Genomic DNA, 21931 nt, shown 5'->3' with positions numbered 1-21931 from the left:
CAAAATCGTATATAAATAGTTATACACCAGTGGCGTGGAGTAAACAGTTTCGTTTGGCATCTCGGGGAAAAAGCATCAGTTAGGTATGTTTTCAGATTTAAAGTAATAAGGAATTAGATGCAGAACATTTTTTTTCTTTGATAACAACGTAATACGCAACTTGAAAATAAATCGAATGAAGTAAAAATTATCAATATCTGATGAAAAATTAGGATACGAGCGAAGGAAGTTCGCATTTACATCTTTCTATGGACGTCATGTTATGTAACGTCATAGTTCGTGTCGGATACTCTCCATTTGATAATTTAAAATGCCCATATCTACGTATTGTTTAAGATATTGAAAAAAATCTTATTCTAATAATTTGGTTTGTCACATAAAAACATGCTTGCATATTCTCGGTTAGTGACATTAGTGTACATTTGTTTTTAATTTTTCGTCGCGTGGCGCGTGAGGTGTGGTGTGGGTTAGTAATTAAAGTTCAATAAAAAAAAATCGTGAATGTTTATACAGGACCGTAAAAACAGGACCTGTATACATTTATTGACTTATGTAGAACTCCAGAACCGTCCTGTACATATTTTAAACCTGTATAAACTCCATTACGAGTTTAATCGGCGCGCGGTCCGCGAGCGTTTAACGTGCGATTGTGTAGCGTCAGTAACCGTGGCGTATTAAAACTAGCTCTGTAAAAACATAAAATTACATTAAAGTTGACTTTGGGGAGGGTTCCACAAAAATATTGTGAGCAAGAACATTTTTAAACCAGTACAGTGGTCAGAACCATTTATCTGACATGTGACGCTGACCAGCGACATTTGGCTACAAGTTGAGTTATCTGGAGAAGGCTTCTTTAGGTAACATCTACGTTTTTTTTGTAATACAGAATGAAAGAAAGGGGTTAGAAGGTAACAAGCACTTATGAATATTAAAAAAAAACCTACCACCAGTTCGATAAAACCTCTGTTGATAGGAATCTGGCAACATACTCCACGAGGTATCTGTATATTTTTTCAGTTGTTCTTGCACTCCGACTTCTTGGCGGAAGGTGTGTTCCGTCGCTCTAAGGAAGCGAAGACAAAAAAATAAATATGTAGTTGTAACCGTTTTTTACCTATTCAGTGGTAATTTCCACCCCAGCAGCTAGTTTGCCCTTTTAAAAATCGTCTGAAACAAAAATCTAACATTGTACAAAAGCATTTTTAAATAGCACATCATTTAACCCTGAAACCTGACACGTTTTCAAAGAGCTTTCGTTCCGAAATACCCCACCTGTTGTTGTTTACTGAAACAACACGTCGATACTGGAACGATTTTGTCTTAATTATATGGACAAAAATAAATTATTGCTTTTTTTCTATAAACTACTAACAACCTATCGCGCGGCTTCATATGACTGTAATTTTGCAAAAAAAAAACAGTTTTTTTAAGTATCTCTTAGCATACGTTAGCCATTTTTTGGAGACTCGTTTGCAAAATACATATATACGAACGAGTAATCGTATTTTCTAGTTATGTCAAAACTTTATTAGGTTGTTGGTCAGAACTGCATCAAATTCCGTTGCGTGGTTTAGGAGGGGTTTGCGGAAATACAGACAGATAGATATTGTGTTATATTATCTAGACAAGAAGAAATTGAGAATGAATTCTGTTTATACCTAGTGCCATCCACGATCCACGAAGACGCGTGATTTTGTCAAAATTAGACATTAATGACATTGTAATAAAACCAGGGCACGCGTTATCGTGAATGACTCTACCTATATACGAGGTTCTGCAACGCGTTTCAGTTTCTCGCTTGTTTTCGTCATATATGTGTGTGTCAAGAAGATTTCACCAAACTCGGGCAAGATGCTATGTAATAAAATTATCGGGTAACAGGAAAGGTGGACTTAACAATAAAAAATAAATTGGAAGCTGAATATTTTGCACAGTAATAATAATAAAACGTGATATTTATAGAAGCACTTTCTGCTTCAACTTTAGTCGAATATGAAAGGCAAAAACAGTTATTATTTTGTGTGAAAATATTATGTATGGTCCATTTCAAAAGCGAAAAGTGTTTTTGTGGATTGTAAGCGTATTAATTTGACCAAAGTAAAAAAAAAGTACGATCGTACGGCAGTTCGTACAATACAACACTGCATTTTAAATCAAATGTTGACCAACAGTGTACTTACGTTACGTTATGTTTTTAACCCCCGACGTAAAAGGAGGGGTATTAAAATTTTGACGTGTGTCTATAAATGTATAGCTTCGTAGCTCTCAAGTGGATAGACCAATTTTGGTGTTTATGTGATAGCTAATGTAATCAACATAATTTGTTTAGTGGCAATGAAAGCTGCCAAATCCAAGACAATTAAGCTTTCTTTTGAAATAGTAACTTATCCCCAATTTAAGTAAATGGTATAGTAACCAGCTACTTGTAAAAGGATCACAGCCAATAAACTATAATTACAAATTTTGAATTCGTTTTTGGACCACAATTAACCTTATGGAAAAATCCAAATCCGATAAATTGATGACATAAAATTTTGTATTTCAATTCGGTTGTGAAGTTATCGCAAAACGTACGTTTTATATGCGTTATGGAAGGCGTGGGTTACATTGTCACACGTTTGAGGTTATTATCGAAGTAAGATGTCAGTATTATGTCCAGGACCTTGCTGGATCAATAATTATAACATAATTTAAACTCCAACGATAAACCCTTAAACGGGTTTTGATAGGAAATTAAATAATAAATAAATAAATATCATGGGACACTTGACAACAATCGACCTAGTCCAAACTAAGCAAAGCTTGTACTATGGATACTAGGCAATGCTTGTTCATACAAATATCTGCCCCGGGAATCGAACCCGGGACCTCAAGCTTCGTAGTCAGGTTCTCTAACCACTTGGCCATCTGGTCGTCTAAAATATGTGTAGCGTGTTTTAAAATATATTTTAGTAAGTTAAAAAACTTAAGATTTGTTCTAAATCGACTTAACCTCAAGCAGGTATTTAAGTTTAACTGTACCGTACCTACCTATATACTAAGTTACTGTACCATGTTGATGTTTATACTAGTAGCTTTATCTGTCAAGTCAAACTACTCATGGTAATTATGTGGCGTTACCTACTCGCCACTTAAAAAAAATCACCCCTTAACTTTTGCGAAACACATAGCAGAGTCTAGGCATGGAGGAATGAACTATATTCTGAAAGCGATATACTTATGTGTATTAAAATCTCGGTGACTTTAATTTTTGACACTGGCTTAGTAATTAAGCAATAATTTAAGGGGTGATCTTTTAAAGTCATAAACGTAACTTAAACAATTTACTGCGTTTAATCTTTGTTTAACGACGTAACGTATCAAATCGTAAATTTTTTTTGATGCGGTCCTTTTAATAACAAATAAAAATTGTGTCGTTATAACCAAATTTTTTCAATGTCAAGTTTTTTTTTCGTCATTTTATTCTGAGGTCGTTGGATTTTTATAGAGTTAAAATATATATAAAGAACACTTACGTTAATATACTTTTTAAGGTTAAATAACTACATATACCTGGTGCGTGCGAAGTTCCCAATAAGCACTGGGCCCGCGTGGGAACTATGGCCCAAGCCCTCTTGTTCTGAGAGGAGGCCTATGCTCAGCAGTGGGACTTATATAGGCTGGGATGATGATGATGAACTACCTATAAGGTTACAATAAACCGTTGGAATTTTCTTCGTGTAACCTACGCTTCTTTTATTACTTACTAATATAAATAATACTCGTAATATGGAGTTCAATAATGAATTAACGAGTCATAGCATTATCTATACTTCCATACTATTGTTATAAATGCGAAGGTGTGTGTGTTTGTATGTTTGTCCGTCTTTCACGTCGCGTTCGGCATAAAGATAGTTTATGGGCCAGAGAGTGACATAGGCTACTTTTTATCCCGGAAAAATGCACAACGCAATAACTGAATTCCACGCGGGCGAAGCCGTGGGCAAAAGCTAGTATTGTATAGATAACAAAAATGGGTAGAAAGATAATATTTACATTATTTAGTTTGTAAATTAAAAAGAGGATAAGTATGTATCATATCAATAAAAGGAAAAGTTTTTATAATAGTAATTTAAACTTAAATGCATAGGTAAAAGATTATGCTTAACTTTAGATAGTTACGTGAATCGAGAGTTTAATAATACATACATACTCGTATGTTTAATGGACCGTGGTGGCCTTATGGTTGGACTTAAAGCCTCTCCGAGCAGAGGATCGTGGGTTCAAATCCGGGCTCGCACAGACCACTGTTTTTTTCAAGATCCATGTGCAAAATTACATTTGAAATAAGTCACGAGCTTTAACGTGAAGAAAAACAGCTAAACCTGCGAAGAAATTCAATGGTGTGTGTAAAGTTCCCAATCCTTACTGGACCTGCGTGGAAACTACGGCTCAATCCCTCTCATACTGCTGGATGATGGTGATGAGTGAGAACCCAAACCCTTCTTGGGCCATCATTTCTCAATTATTAATTACTTCTAAGTCATGTAAACTTAAACAAACCATTTTAGTCGCGCATTTGTTTCTATTAAAGGTCATAGACCCGTAAGGGCTGTCTGGCAGCAGTTAAAGACAGCATCTCAATAAAAAAAATAACCCTGTGCTCTAGCCAGCAACCGGCCCTTTTTACGACTCATTTCGATTTTATAACACCCTGTATATGCGCTGCAGTAAACAGTATTTGGGTATTTAAATAACGCACTGTTTTAAGAAAATAAAGAGGGATTTTTGTTGCTTGCTTGTATAAGACAGTCCGTAGAGTGGAATAAGGCGACACCTTTTGGAGTAGTTCTTTACCTTTTTCTTGGTATTTACGTAGTACAACCTCTTTATAGATAAGTCTTCATCATCACCAGCTGGAAGACGTCCACTGTCAAACAAAAGCCTCTTTAGAACGCCACTATGAACGAAAATTGGCCACTTACTTGTACCGTACAGGTTGCCCGCAACTCTCGCAATATCGTCGGTCCACCTATACTTCGTTGTTTTAGCATTAGAAAGAAGGTAAGCGACCTTGACGTCTTTTTAATGAAAAAAAAAACTTTTGAAAAATAAGTCACAGTAAATATGTGTACTGTCGTAACGTTTGGCAACCTATTTCATTGAAAACTGTAAAAAAAATCTTTTAGGAAAATAATCCGACAGCAACCAACAGTGGGACGTTAAATCATGTAACAACAAACAGCCCAAGGAAATGGAAGTCAATGACATCATAACAGAACTACTCCATGCAACACAATTGGCAATCTTCCATACAAACCATAAACAGTGCTATCCACTTAGCTCTGCTAACATTTGCTACTCTGCTATTATTTACTAAGTTCAAAAGCTCAATAGACGATGTGTCGTCTAACAGTAGCACTTGGACAATACATTTTCTTGCATCTATTATACATACAGTCACAGTAGTGTTATAGAGTCCGATGAAGGGGTCAAGAAACGTTGATAGAATATTGCAAAGACTAAGTAAGTATAACGTGTGTTGCCTTTTACGTTGGAGCCTATAAGATGTCTTTAAATGCTTTGTCCTATCCTTTTTTTGAAATGATAATATGATAGCTCATGTCTGAAATCGAGTTTAGCCCGACATGTTTCGGGCTAATCCGTAACCCTTCTTCTGGGAGCAACGCGACTCGGCGGCTGCTGCAACACGCCGACAGCGCGCCACCGCCCTGCTCGCGCGACTATCCGACGAAACTATTAGTTTTGTAGTATGTGGAGCTAAACTGGATTTCAGACGCGAGCTATTCGTTATGTTATCATTTAAAATGAGTGAGTCTCATGATAGTTTCATGTTCAAAATTGCCCTATCCTATTCAAATCACAAACTAACGCCTTAACTTTGCGATCCGTACCTAAATAAGTAGGCAAAAATTAAACAATACGACCCTTTCCAAGAATGCGTTGAGGTATCAAACTGAAATGAATATCAAATACTCAGTTCGGGTAGCAGACCTGGGAGCTGTGAAAAAATCAAACTTGTAAATCTATGCAATCAAAAGATAAGTTACTATACGAATTGCAGAGGAATTGAATCCAATAAGATACTCTCAGTTGCCCTAGAAACATGAAATTTGGTATGAAGATAGTTCGCACAGCCGATAAGAAAAATCTGACATTATTTTTGTTTGTTTGTTTATCTGTGGAAATAACCATTTTAAATGATCCCACATTGCGTACATTTTGCTAAGTAGACTCTTCTAACACCAGATATTCACATATACCTTCAAATTTGTACGGAACCCTCGGGACACGAGTCATTCGCACACTTGGCCGGTTTTTTGATGAGTTTGTTAGGTACTTCGAAAGACCTGTGCTAACATCGTAACAACAGGCCCTATATTACGAAGTGCAAAATTCGAACTTCGTATCTTGCCGTCCCACTGACGCTTGTTATTTAATACGAGAGTGACAGGGACGGTACGATACGAACTTCGACTTCCGAATTTCGTAGAACCCCTCGCAGGCGTACTCTAGTAACTCGTTCAAATTTCTCGTGACTTGCTTCGCGACTCGTCCCATCACTCGCGTGCGAATGTCATTCTACGAGTATCACATTCGTTCACAAGAGCCAACCAAGTATCAAGATATGCGAAAGACCTAGGCATTAAATAAGACGGTAGTTGTGAATCTCTTGTGTCTCGTTATCTTACAGGTCAAAGCGATAGCCCAGTGAAGTCATTTATTACTAAATAAATATTCAATATACAGTGCTCCTGTTGTGTAATTCTGATATTAATTTTTAATTGGGTTTCGCAGCAGTAGTGAACAGATGTACTGTAAAAAACTGTTAAGTTAACGAGGTCACTTACTCTTTATGATATAGCTTCATACGTACATTATACTTAAGTTGTTTTCATTCGTTCCGACTGAGCAAGAAGTGGATAAGAGCAGTAGCTTACTGAATAATGGGACTATATACAAGGTGGGGCCTTTAACTGGAGTAATAAAACACTATTATAATAATTAAAACACTAGCTTTTGCCCGCGGCTTCGTCCCTTGGGAACTCTGCATTTTTCGGGTTAAAAAGTAGCCTATGTCACTCTCTGGCCCATAATCGCCATGCCAAAAATCACGTCGATCCGTCGCTCCGTTTCGACGTAAAAGACGGACAAACGTACAAACACACACACTTTCGCATTTATAATATTAGTAAGTATGGATATATCTCGTCAAACTGAACGACATAGTTCGGCGCCTTTTAAAAATAATGGTGTCTTTAGATTTTTCCTTATTCTTACAGCCCAATAGCGGCGTCGCCTGTCACGCTTCAAATATAAGTTTTCGAATAAACTTTAAAGCATCGACATTTATGTACCTCACGGCACTAGACTGGCTGTTTAAAACAAAACGCGCAGCGCATCAATCATCAATAGGTACTACTTTGACACGACCCCTGTCACGGACGTCAACAAACTATAGTGAACTGTTTACAAAATCGCGCTGTGAACTAATTTTGTGCGCCGTTTTGATGTAAGAAACATGCAGTCTAATAGATGTCAATGCTTTAGTTTAATAAAAAAATATTTAAAAGTCGCTGAACTAATGTTGTTCAGTTTGATCGGTACGAACTATGTTTTAATTGTATGCGCCTGTATATATAAGGCCCCACCCGGTATATGTAGAACTAGTTATCTATTGCCCGCAACCACGCTTTGTTACAAAGCTTATAAGTCCACCTGACATTGTAACTTTACATGGGAATAGTAGCCAGCTGCCCTAACAACTCGATTGCCATCGGTTTGCCAGAATTTTGTACGCGACTTTAGTGATGAAAAGTATGGCAACTCATATTTTCTTATTCCATTCACTCCACACTACCGCATGAGGCCGATCCGCACGAAGTTCGTATCGTGCCATCCCTCTCACTCTCGTATTAAATAATATAAGTACGATACGAACTGCGATTTTCGAATTTCGTAATAGCCCCTCTGGACCTACGTGCGAACTAAGACCCAAGTATTCTTAATCTGAAAGGAGGCCTGTGCTGTGCCCTTCTGTGTAACGTATTAGGCCGAGATGAAGATGACTGCAATGGAAGCGAGGCGAGTGGATCGTGGCCCATTAAAATCCCAGAAACGCAACGCGTACGCTACCATAAAAGGCTACCGTGACATTTCCCCAAAGCCTTACTTCCTTACCAACATCCGCACCTCAAAATAATCATAATTTCACGTGCGCAGAGTCCGATGACCTGTTCAGCGGAAGCTAGAACCAAGTTATTGGAAAGTCACCCTTTTGTCGTAAGGCATAAGGTGTTAGAGCTGCTGTGGCTGGTTCGAGCAATAAAATAATGCTGGATGATTTATTTGTAAACAGTCTCGCTGGTACGTCAGCGAGCGGCCGTAATATTGTGTGGGTACACTGACAGGGAGATGTGGCTACTAGTTTCGTATAGTTCACGCATGAGCACAACTCACCACTGTGGATAAAGCATAGTCTAGTCACACCTACTACCCACTACTTACCCAAAACCATCAAATCAAGGTTTGTTTATGATTTTTTTTTACTGGTTGATAATGTAACTGTAGTTCATTGATATGGATATATCCACAAAGTAACGTGTGATTCGATATAATTTTCAATAAATTGCGTAATTGTAGTTTTGTGCACTTGTCAATATATTGCTCATAATTTTACACAAATAACTGTGGCCGATTTTTCTTATTTAGGATAAGTACCAGGGGACAGTAAATGGCTGACCTATACTTATTATGATAACAAAGTATTACAATGAGACATAAATATTTCTCACTAGAGATAAGTATAAATTTTTATGGATAGAGCTGGCTTCACCTCGTTGGATAAAATTTAAAATATAGTGAAACCTAAAAAAGAGCGTTCAACCCAAAAATCAAGAATTCAGTAACCATAACCATTGCTACGTGTACTGCGCACACGCACGCTGCAATTGTTTACAATAGACGATCTTGTTTATTTTCGCTGCATATGGATTAAAAAGCTACCAAACTCCATTCCGGGCTTTATAGCAGCTTTATTTAGACATCCCTGGCTGGCCAGTATTTTATTATGCCAACGCTGTTGGATTAGCAATACTTTTTTTAGCTAGTTGGGCAAAGGCCCTTTGGTCCATTCTGCCATACATACGTGGGGCATAAGTGAAAATAAACATGGAGATTTTTCGGGTTGACGAAATGTTTTTGAAAGAAAAGAAAGAAAGAAAGAAAATACATTTATTTAACGCCATAAAAACAAACATAGAACAAATACAAGACATACATGACGCATGATATATTTTGAAACAGGCTACACATATTTTAGACGACCGGATGGCCAAGTGGTTAGAGAACCTGACAACGAAGCTTGAGGTCCCGGGTTCGATTCCCGGCCGGGGCAGATATTTGGATTAACAATACGAATGTTTGTTCTGTGGTCTTGGATGTTTAATATGTATTTAAGTATGTATTTTTATCAATATAAGTATGTTTATCCGTTGCCTAGTATCCATAGTACAAGCTTAGTTTGGGACTAGGCCAATTGGTATTCAGTATTCAGTATTAAAAAATTATAAAAAATAATGCCCTGATGGGGGTGTGGCAATTTTAAAATTAATAAAATTAATTAACTTATACATAACATATATTATGCTATTTTAACCTCATGTAATCTTTAGGAAGAGGTTTAAGGAACACTTATATTTTCTACTATTGTAGCATGTATTTCCAGTGATTTTTAAACATAGAGTTAAATCCATTACATTAGCACCAGTACATCAATAACGTTTAGTTAAGTTAATTAGTTCCGTGGCCGGCACCAATCGTTTTCAATTGTTACTAACAAGCAAATCACTGGTTGACTTTCCGCAGCTTTTGTTTAACAGTACAACATGCTAGTTTATGACTTATGACATTTTAAATGGCGAGCTTTTATACATGTACAGACCTATTGAATAATGTTTTTCCATCGTATTTTGTCGGAAAAGTTCATACTTATCTTGCTGTCTCAACTAGCTTACTGAAGTTTACTGAAGCTGATTGAAGAAACAAGATAAATACGTAATTAACCGAAGAAATACAATGAAAAAAACCGCCCGAAATAGGGTTCCGTAGCCATTACGAAAAAGTTAAGTAGGTAATATTTTTCTAAGGATTTCGTATTTTATACGGAATCTTCCAAGTTTAGGTATATTTTATACCTTAGGCTGCTATTTACTCTTAAACTACTAATAATTCTCAAGCAAACTTAGCCGTTATAGTTTTCCTTGAAAGTTTGACTTACTGCCATTTGTTTTTTTTTAATTTTTTCCACCCACCGGTTTAGATTTTAGAGGGGGGGGGGGGACGCTCGATTTTAATGAAAATTTGCACTTAGAAGTTGAATATTTCGCAAACAAATCACTGAATCGAAAAATCGTCTTAGCAAACCCCTAATGGTTTTGAAAGACCCTATCCAACGATACCCCACACTATAGGGTGGGATGAGAAGAAAAAAATCACCCCCACTTACTTACGTCTATGATTTATTTATTTATTTATTTATGGGAGGTACTTACCACTATCAATCTCACTAAAAAACCATCACATCATACCGTCGATTATACCATCGTTTATTCGCATTGCCGCTCTTATTTTCATTCTTAAACTTAGATCCAATAAAATAGCAGATGCGTCATTAATAGTTGGAAATAAACGTAAATATTAAAACTAGGCCTCGTTAAAAATCGTTGTGAATAGCACGTAAATCAATGGTAAGCATTGTATCATAAAGTCGATTTCGACACGTGTCGGAACCTATAAACCTATTAGGGACCTCATTTTATGATCCGTTTTAGTGAAACGGTGCTCTGTCATAAAAAAATGGTTGATTCGTGATGCAATGGTTCTTGGATTAATAGGAGACGATGGATGCGGGTTTATCTAAGACTAAATTGAGTCTCATCGGCTGAAAATTTACATAATCTTTATTTACCTTTATCTTTTGCGTATCACTCTTGACTGAGTAGCCGTGGTCGTCGTTTTTAGCATTTCGTTTTGGGACTAGGTTCATTGGTGTTTAGTGTCCCGTGATAATTATTAATTTTAGAGGGTATTATCGTCATTTTCTGCTCGGTATTATTATGGCACGTTGTTACGTGCAGATACTGTTCTATCTGGCGATTCGCTTCATCTTTCTAATACGAGCTGCTAAAACATGAAAATTATTGTCTTTGACTATAACCTAGAGTTTCTTTATGGCTAGTGAATAGATTGTTATGGAAATATCAGGAAAGCTACCGGTGGATCACTGGTAATGTAAGTTTCTGTAAAAAAATACAACACTTTTCCTCCTGCTACGTATCTAACTCTGTAGCTAATCTATATTTTAACAGATTGAGACGTCTGACGCTCTCATCTTAATGACTCTAGAAGTTTACGAAGTCGTTATTTTAACTGAGGTCGCGCTAGTTTAAATATGTTTATTGTCCAACGCTTGAATGAGATTGTTATGATTTATTGAAGGATTTTTGTTAGATATTCGAGTGGCCGAGGGTTAACCAAAGCCCCGATTTTTAGTGTAATTTAAATCTTTTTTTTTTAAATATAAATTCTAGCAATACTCACAATAAATACTGCAAGCGTCCACAATATCGTACCTTCGATAGAACAACGTTAGGGCATATCCACTCTTTGTAGATTACGATTTTTCGATTTTAAGACAAATATGCCCTATTAAATACTACCGAAAGTAAGATATAAAAATAAGTTTTATGGTGCAGCGAATTCTTATAGTCTGTCCTAAATGTGGATCCCACTGTCTGGCCTCCGAACTTCGGCCGCTCTATCTTAATTACTAAACTTGTTAACAAATAGGTCATTGATAAAAAAATATTTTACGTTTGCACAACATCGAATGAAAATATTACTGATGATTAAGTAGACATAGTACCTACTCTTGTTTTTAATTTATCAGACGTATTTATTACAACTAACTTTTCTTACTTACTTTTAAAGTCATGCAAAAAATTCTGTAGATAGATATTTGTCCAAAAGCTGACTAAAATTAACTACTAATGTTCAAAAGCCAAACAATATTATATTAAATGAAATTAATGAATGAAAAAAATAATGTAAAGGTATAGATTAACATTTTTCAAGCACATTTATGTTCACAATAAAGAGATTAAACTACCTCAAACCGTGACATCATACCTAACGTTATAGTTTTGCATCTAGATCTTCAATTAAGCAATAAATTCAGTCTTAATCTAGCGTGCGCGTGCGCCGCCGGCTGTTATATGAAATTTAAATGGCGGGAATATTAATAACATTACGAAAGAACAAGCGTGTTGGATTAATTGAAAGGGGGAAAGTAAATATTTGCGACTTGTTTTCAGCGTTATGTAGTTCTAACAATCATTACCGTTCCTCTATGTCTGTCCGTCTGTCTGTCAAAAAATCTAAAATAGGTAGGTATAATTTTATATGAGTGGGCATATCATACTAATATTATAAATGTGAAAGTTTGTGAAGATGTTTGGATGTTTGTTTCTCAATCATGTCTAAAACGCTGAACTGATTTAAATGGAAATCGATATAAAAGTAGTTTGAGTCCCGGGGAAGGACATAGGATAGTTTTTATCCCGAAAAATTGTATAGTTCCCGCGGGATAACGATAAACGAATACTACACGGACGGAGTCACGGGCAACAGCTAGTTATACTAGTAACGGTAATAAGGCCGTCATTTAGATTATCCAAAAAATTGGTCACGTTTTTTTAATTCCACCTGTGAGTCTCCTGATGGTAAGATCACCACTGCCCATAGACACCTGCAACACCAGGGCGATTTCCGAGGCGTTGCTAATCTAGAGACCTAAGATGGGATACCTCAAGTGCCAGTAATTTCACCGGCTGTCTTACTCTCCACGCCGAAACACAACAGTGCAAGCACTGCTGCTTCACGGCGGTATTTTTTGCTTTACTCAATCAAACTAAAATTAGGAAGTTGGGAAGGGGGGAGGGGGCGTACGTCACTTCTTAGTAAAAAGTGTAAGTGCATAGGTGTGATCTTTTTTAATTTCACTGATAGATTAAATATTATATATGTATATTTAGGAATCTAGCTTTAGGGGGTACAATTATTAAACTTTAAGGCGGCGGGCCGTCTTTGTTACCTATACTTTGGAACTTAAAAGCAAAACTATCACTAACTCAATAGGCTTTATATCGATCGATCGTCGATGTAGAATACTGCCGCAATCAGTACGGAACCTTTACGCGTGGCCCGACACGCACTTGACCGGTTTGTTTTTATTATTAGCTTGGATTAATGTGAAGATATTGCCTGAAGAACAGAAATTAAAAACATAAAATGCCTGCGAGAAGACTATTGTACGCGGAGACTAAGGTATATCAAACGCAAATGCCATATTACAACCAGTAATATCTTTATTTTTTATTATATTTTTTAAAGTAATCAAATAATATGGGATTAGGAAATGTGAGCGTATATAGAGACAGATAAATCAGAAAAGTGTAGATAAAATATAATGTTAATACACTTTTTTCTAATTGAACTTTATCTAATTTTACCAATTCAAGTCAATCCGATTACTAAAAAGGGAAGGTCAATAGGACTTCCATTTGACTGATACGAACACGGAAAGTTTTTTATTTATAAGTAATCTTTTTTTAGTATGAAATTTTGATCAATAAATGAACATGTCAGTTCCAAAACAATATGACAATCACATGATGTATAAGTAGAGTAGACTCGAGCCAAGCGTTGCAAAATGTAAAAGCTTATAAAAATCGAGACGGACGGACGGACAGTGAGTGACAGCTTGGTCTCTTTGGGTACGGAACTCCAAAAACGGTCACAAAACCTTTCGACCTCTGACAATTTATTCGCACATCCCGACTTGCGACCCTTTAAAGTTTATGTTTACGCGCCAATCGGCAAACGCGAAATGCAAGCTTGTTTGCGCGCGCGCATCCTGTAGCCCGGGGCATGCGTGGTGACATGTCAATCTTTGTTACGGTGCGCAATGCATAAGAGCATAGCGACAGTGGTAATAAATAAAAATAATAATCATTGATTTCAGTCTTAGTGTAATAGATAATTAACTAATTACTGAACATATATAGACATGGTTAGTAATTAATTAATTATTTATGAAAACCACTGCGCTACCACGGCTCACGTATTATGCACAAATTACGTAATAATACCAGTCGGCTCTTTACCAAAGATGCGAAGAGCCAAACCAAGTGGCCCCAATGGAAGATGAGCGCTGTTTGCAAGACCATTTCGTGACCGTGACATGTGCTTTTTTCCACGTTCTCATAAATAAATATTTTCTTTCTTTTTTAAGAGTACCTCATAAATCCAAGCACATCGTTTCCACCGCCCTCCTGTCCCGTGCACCAAACCCAGTAAAGGCAAATAATGCAGTCTTAAGAAACAAGCTGCTTACTATCGATTTAAACTCGCTAGCCTGTTACGGCCATACACTGTTGTTCGTAACTTTATGTTAACGCCGAAGAATAGCTTAGTTCCTAAGTTATGAGATAGTGTGTAGATTGTGAGGCGTGTTATTGCCGTATTCTTGCTTACAATGCTTTGTCTATAACTTACTGCTTTTCAAGTTTGTAATTTTATCTTATTATCTACTAAGTTGCCTTGTTAGTTTGGGTCAAAGATTTCGCAAACGCATAGGTAATTTACACGTAGCAATTTTTCGCGTCTCATTCCTCACCCATCGTTAATTTTACGATCGAATTATTAATCGATAGTTTCTTTTATTAGTCGCCAAATTTACTTGTCGCATTTTTCCGCGACTGGTTTAATTCTGGGTAGATTTTTTTATTTTAATCATATATGTATTACCTATAGATTTCATAATTTACTACAAGCAAGTTTCAGCGGTTGGCATGTTTTTTCAATTAGGTATGTACCTATTTCATTTTATCTACATGCCAAAAAAAGTACAGTCAACTATTGTTTCGTTAGACTAAATTGATTAAAATTGCTTGCACCACCCATCGACAGCCGCAACACCACGTGAGCCGATTTTTTCATTGGCTATCTTAATCTCCATTCTGGAACACAGCAGCGCAAGCACAGCTGCTAAGCGGCAGAATTAGAAAAAAAATGGTGGCAGCGCAGCGATTCGGAAAAAATGACATACATAAAATCCTACTACGTGAAACGTTTCCGCGATTTTCAGTCATAATTACTACCACCCCCGGATCAAATGAAAATATTTTTAGCGAACAAAGAATGTCGATATAGACGAGAATTTTGTTAAAAGTGGAGACTACCTACCTTCAGCTACTTTAAAGGTTCCCTTGTGGTTTCAAATTAGCAAATAAATATTCCGCTCAACCGTTGCTCAAATCACCCCAATCAATTTCGAGAACGTTCCAAAAAAACAATTGCTTCCTGTCCTAGTTAGCCCAACAAAACACCGATGGTGTGACCATAAATTGGGACAGGCGTCGGCCAGTGGTCTCCCGCGGTGACCACTTTGATCCTTCTCAGAAGGCCCCGCGTTCTTGGGGGTAATTTTCTGCAGGTTTTTGACAAATTTAAACATAAGATGTGATTATTAGTGTAGAATTTTTATAAATGTATCAATTAATGTTCGCGGTTGCGAATTCAGGTTGAGTTGTGTCATCATAATCTAAGATCTCACCCTGAGATTCTATTGAAATATTACTTAAATAAAATCTATATTTACACATCTATTTTAAACATTAAAAATGTTCCTTCCTTTACCTTTAAATAAAATATCGTCATTATAAAAATAAAAAATCCCAATTCATCTTCAAATCGGTAAGTACTTAATTATAATACCCACCTAAAACCACAGAATAAATCATGCCACCGATTCAATACAACGCTTAAATTCTCACCAAATACGAGAACAGAGTTTTTTTTTCAACCTGGGGACCTTAATAAATCTGTATTCTGTACATTTAGAGCTTTGAGAACGAGCTTTAAAACGTTTTGTCCGCAAATCCTGATGAAGTGGTATGAGCTTGACGAAAGCTCTCGGTAATAAAGGTGAGAAACAAGCAGTTTATAAGTTTGTTGGGCTTTTTGTCAAATAACTTGGGTGATAATAGGGTCAAAGTGTGTTCTGAAAATTGGGTTTCCTGGGTAAAGAAAATATTGTATCTAGTCCGTCACTTAAATCATTAGAAAATATCGGACATGTATTTTTTCTTTCCGAAACATGGCCATTTACCTTCTTACAGTAAACATGGTTCAGAAGCACAACAAATACACTCACAGTTCAGTCACTTCATCCATGGAGAGAGCCACGTTAGGGCTTAGTTTGAGAGAAAGAGTAAATGGATGCATCCAAAAACGCACCAAAGTTGGGCAGGATGTGGCACGCCGAGTGGATAACCGCTGGGCCCATGGAGTGCTGGTGTGGAGACCATGGATCACAAGAAGAAGTGCAGGCAGATCCAGATGAGATGGTCTGATAACATAAAGAGTTACGCCGGACCGTACTTGCTCGGGAAGAAGGAGAATAGGACGGAGCGGAGGAGATTAGGGTTTTCATCCAGCAGTGCATGAAAAAAGCATGAAAAAGAAGAAGATTTTTTTTCTTTTGTCAATAAAACAAAAAAATATAAAGATGATGCGCGTCAAAATTCGAGAATGGGTCCTTGTTGACGTCATTCCGTGCTCAAAAGTGTCGCACGACGTGTCGTGTCGTCACGTGGAACTTTAATTGATCGTATCTTCATAATGTTTTGTTTAATTAACAAAAGAAAAAATACGTTTTTGATATTTTCTGATAATCTACTACAACTCTACTACTCTATACGGGCTAAAATTTGCCGCCGAAAAACGTTCACAGCAATATCCATTAGACTCTGCGACTCATCATCACTTTTAACATAATTTTATTCTGTAGTACTCACAACTCTGAAATCTATTTAGTAATTTGTATTGTCTCTGGATCTTATCTGATCTGACAGCCTTGATCTGGTTCAAGCCAATCAGTCAGTCAAATCAAACTTAAAAAAAAAGCTCTTTGTCCCTGGTCGTATTGACGCGCTGAGTTCAACTGGCGTATGCGCGCTAAGTACTTGTCATACCGCCAACGATGAAAGAGAAGCTAGTAGAGCTAACTAATAACGCTAGTGCGTATGTTCCTGTAGTTTTGTCGCTGGGCTATAAGCAACTGCAGGGCTACTACGAAACTCGAAAGTAGAAGTTCGTATCGTACCGTCCCTATCGCTCTTGTACTAAATAGTAGAAGTGTCAGAGGGACTGCACGACACGAACTTCGAGTTTCGAGTTTCGTAGTAGCCCTGCTGCACTACCACGACGGGCGATTACTCGCACTGAAGAGTTAATAGAACGGCTGTTTGTTCTCACGACGTGAGTTGTGACTGTCAAGCGAGCATCGCTGTGCAAGTTTTATTTTCGATAGCTCTTGTCACTGCAAGTTTTTAATTTTAATTTTAATTTGTTTGTTTATGTTTCTTTCAATGATTAACCTTGAATCCTAAGAGCATAAAATGTATAAGCTATTAGTGGAAGCTATTTTGGCTAATGTATAATTTAAGATGCGATATTTCAACTGTAATAAATTGTGCTGTATGTTTCCCAAAACAATAAAATAAAAATAAAAATAAAGTGTAGTGGAGAGAGTACAGTCACCAGCAACAATATCTGACACAACAAGCGTGCATAAATATCTGATACGACTCTATTTCTAGGGCCGGAAGGACGTGTCAGATATTTTTGCACGCTCCACTGTGGCAGATATTAATGCTGGTGACTGTACTCACCGGCAGTATGAACAGCCTGTTACAGATACGGTATCTACGAGTACTATCTATTGTTCGTTTTGCGGCGAGAAAATAGTCGATAGCTAATCGCTTTCTCGCTGTATGTCGGTGGGACAGTGCCTTATTGATGGCGACGAACGACGATTGTATCAGCAGGGCTACTACGAAACTCGAAACTCGAAGCTCGTGTTGTGCTGTCCCTCTGACACTTATACTGTTTAATACGAGACCGAGAGGGACGGTATGATACGAACTTCGAGTTTCGAGTTTCGTAATAGCCCTGCAGCTGACGATGATCGAGCTTCATGTTCCACTACGAGCTGATAATAGGGGAATGATGGCTCAGATCTTCACTGTACAGTCAATAGAGTCAGTGACAAGTTTTTGTCGTAACTTTCACATCATCAGTTGGTTGAGAATTTTCCTGTGATAATAGAGATATCAACGTGCATGCGTTTGCGACTTTTTGTATTGTACAGTCATCTGCATTAAAATCTGACACAGCAGTCTACCGCGTCTAAAGATAGAGTCTTATCAGATATTAATGCACGCTTTGATGTGTCAGATAGGTGCTGGTGTCTGTACAGTAGGTAAAGTCGGGTTAATCTGGCCCTGAAGGTTAACTGTGGCAAATGGCAGGTTGGTTGGTCTTAGTTGCACGCCTACTCTTTTTTTATCCTTCGCCGCCTCCCATGGACACCTACAATACCATAGAATTGCTGGTGTGTTGCCGGCCTTAAAGTTCGAATCCGCGATGTATAATGTAGATCATCATCTCAGCGTATATACGTCCCACTGCTGGACACAGGCCTCCTCTCAGAATGAGACGGCTAATGTAGGATAATGTAAACACATATTGTATATTTGATCATCGGTCCAAAAAAAATTGTAACTCCGCGACCTCGCAATGTAGGTGTGAAAACGCGCATGACATTTCTCGCACCGACTAAATAAAGCATTATAATGAAACTGATAAGAAATCTTGATTATTATCTCATTTATTCTGGGTGCGACTAACGTCTACAAATCATTAAATTATGATAACCAAATAACTATTCGCATCGAATTTAGTAAACAGTAGCTATTAATGATAAATATTCAAAACAAACGAGTGATGTTGCAGGCAATAAAAACTAATTGGACGTTCAGGGAAAAAACCAGAAGTTAGCAAGGAGTAATCGAAGACTGGTTTGTATGAAACATTCATGACTCTTCGATTGAGTCGCTTTGCTGCGTACTTCGAAATTCAAAACGGTAGTTTCTTTAGCAGCTCGGTTTGCGCTAATTGCCAATTGAATAAAAAAACTTGAGACATTTTTCAAGTCCTTTTTTTATACATCTCCATTGGTATGTCAATGATTTTGTCAATGGCGTGATTTAATAAAACACTCTTTTAAATCATCTCCCAGGAAAAAATGCTAAATTTAAGTTTGTTAAACTTGACTACTTATACAGTTTATGCTTGACAGTACCATATTGAAATACTAAACTGAGTTTAAACTAAGTAGAGATTTATTTTTTCAGGAAGTGGTAATAAGTAGGTATTATGTGTGTGTCGTTATGGTAAATGGTTCTTTATCGCAATTTAAGATGCAGTACTTTGCGGCCCTCCAAACTATTTATATAGTAATAAAAATAAATTAGTCACATTTAAAATAAAATTCAACGTGTAGCCTTTAAAGTAAGTATTGAAAGTTTTAGCCGTAGCTGTCGGCGCGAGTTAAACAAAGTGCATTTTGCAAAATGGCGGCTTTGTTTAGTACAGGTGATTCTAGTCATTAACGTAGCACTATTATTATCTATATAACATCCCAATTAAGTCCTATATTAAGGCTTCAGTCGTAAACGAAGCGCCATAACTTTTACGACGAATCTAGCACGCGAACAGTGCGAAATAAATCGACCACCGTTCAGATTTTACAATTAAATTATCTAAATAATTGTTTATTAGCGCACCCAACAATTATGAACAGCAGCTGCTCTATACTTTACAGTGTATAATTGCAGGCGTAATGTAACTACACTTAAATCAGGCAATCTGACCAGAGGCCGTATTGCCTTACGTTTCTGACATTAGCGATCGCAAGGAAACGACAGATTTCGAATACAAAAACTGTCATTTGATTATTAGTGAGCGTCAAAAACGCTAGGCAATACGGCCTCTGCTGTTTAATTCTTATTGTTTGTAACAAACCAGAGTTTCGATTAAACAAACGACTAAATAAAACGTCAAAATCAAACGGCCTGTCTGCGCGAAATCTGTTAAACTTGTTTCACGTCCCGCAACTCGCAAGCAATAGCTTGAAAACTTTCTTTCTATTCGGAGAGCAATCTCCATGTATCCCTGTCCTTTTCGCACCCGCGTGACAGGACGAAATAATCGCGTGCGCGACAAAGACAGGCTACATGAAGACGTCACGCCGGGCGCAGGCGCGCGAGTGTTGTTGCACTTGTTTTGTTTATTTTCTCGGCCGCCATCTTTTTTGTTTTTTCTCCTTTTCTCAAAGCTACGTCTTTGTTCGGGCGAGCAATCGTCCGTGCCTTGGTAAGTTGGATAATTTCTTTATTCTGCTGCCCACCCGACAATTTTCTGGAGCCGCATTATTATGAGGTTGATTTGTTTAATAATTTTATTACTGAGTGTACTGTGCGTGATATTCGCGTTTTATTTGTTAGGATTGCGCTTTTATTGTCGCTTACATTTTATTGCGGAACGGTATCTAACACCCCTAACACCTTGCCAAGCACTAGTAGTACTGATACGAAAATGTTAATTTTTTGCGATTAACTGTTTTAAAATGCCTATTTTGTTAGTAAAAAAAACAGTTCAGCTTTTTGGATTATTATTCGCGGACTTCATTATTATTTTTCCAGTATAACTTTCTTTAGAAATTGATGTTTTTCTAAATTTTTTATCAATGGCAGTTTAAATTTAATACCAAAATTCAATACCCTGATTTGCCAGTCCAGTGCTTAAACGATGACTTTTAAAACTAACCGTAACAAAATACACGATCTTCAATCTCTAGACAGTCGAACATCGCACCATTTCGTGCTTTTTCGGCGAAACGTCTAGACCTTATCAAGGCAAGGTTCTTTTTGTGCGCGGATCCCTACTGTTAGACCTTGGGCTCGCACCGTCGTCCGAATGCTCTCAATAGGGCGAAAAAAAGACCTAACGTATTGTGCCTTTGTGCGGGATGAAATGTTAAATTTGGAACTTATACTAGTCTGCTCATTAACCATGGGCCCTCCTGTGGATATTTGGTCGGACACACATATTTATGGTTTTGTATTATTTATAATTAAATTATTTGTATTATTTTACAATGGAGATAGTGCAAAATACGGTATATGTTACAGCATTAATTTTTATTAATAAATTGGTGTTGTTTGACCTGGAGCTAGCACAGAAATGTAACTTAAGTTATAAGTTGTGTCAAATTGTAGCATACGTGACAATAAGGGTGGTAAAACCGAAAATCGTAAAAAGTATCACTTGCAGTGTTATGCTTCTCAGGTACCTATTTGTCATAATTTAATGTTTGACATAACTGTTTTTTCTCTGAAACCTTTTATTTTTCTGAATTGTTATAAAACAAACCTAACCTAATCTATAGAGATTTTAGATATTTGGCATCAAAGTTGAGCAATTTTAGGCCAAAAAACTGGTTTTCTGGCCATAACTTTTGCGTTAATTAGTTTCAAATGAAAACCCTCGACCAGTTTTTAGAGACATCAAAGACGAACCCAAATATGTAGATTTCGTATATGTTAGATCTTTCACGTCAATAGAGATACGAAATAAGTGTTTTTTCAGACAGTGTTTAAAAAAATCGTACAAAATTAAGTATTAATTTTTTCAAAATCTGGTATACAAAAATGGAGATAAAAGATTGGAGAACCGATAGCCGTTTGACTTATAATTCTATCTGTAGTGCAAAAGTAGGAGATACGATTCAAAACTTGTCAAAAATCGATGAAAACCTCGGATAGCCCCTTAATAAAATGATCTTTAAAACTACCGTAAAACACAGAATATAACCAAGGAACATAGACAAGAAATCACAGATTGGTTCGTAACATGTCGGAGATACTTCGCCTACTCTACTCTATACGAGAAGTGAGCGGCCCTG

The 21931-nt window shown here is 37.0% G+C and overlaps 2 protein-coding genes across 3 annotated transcripts in view; both read left to right on the top strand.

The window, feature by feature from the left end:
• Positions 1-21922, top strand: part of LOC141438574 (ubiquinone biosynthesis monooxygenase COQ6, mitochondrial-like) — a 24003-nt gene extending 2081 nt beyond the window's left edge. The window contains exon 3 of the mRNA XM_074102444.1: positions 21833-21922. Within this exon, the coding sequence (XP_073958545.1) occupies positions 21833-21922 (90 nt within the window). The remainder of the gene's footprint in view (positions 1-21832) is intronic.
• ci (transcriptional activator cubitus interruptus) overlaps positions 1-21931 on the top strand; it is a 158910-nt gene that overhangs the window by 104076 nt on the left and 32903 nt on the right. The gene's annotated exons all lie outside the window — the stretch shown is intronic.

This window comes from Choristoneura fumiferana, chromosome 19 (assembly GCF_025370935.1).
Source record: "Choristoneura fumiferana chromosome 19, NRCan_CFum_1, whole genome shotgun sequence".
Classification (NCBI taxonomy): Eukaryota; Metazoa; Arthropoda; class Insecta; order Lepidoptera; family Tortricidae; genus Choristoneura; species Choristoneura fumiferana.
This window is presented reverse-complemented; position numbering and strand designations above follow the sequence as displayed.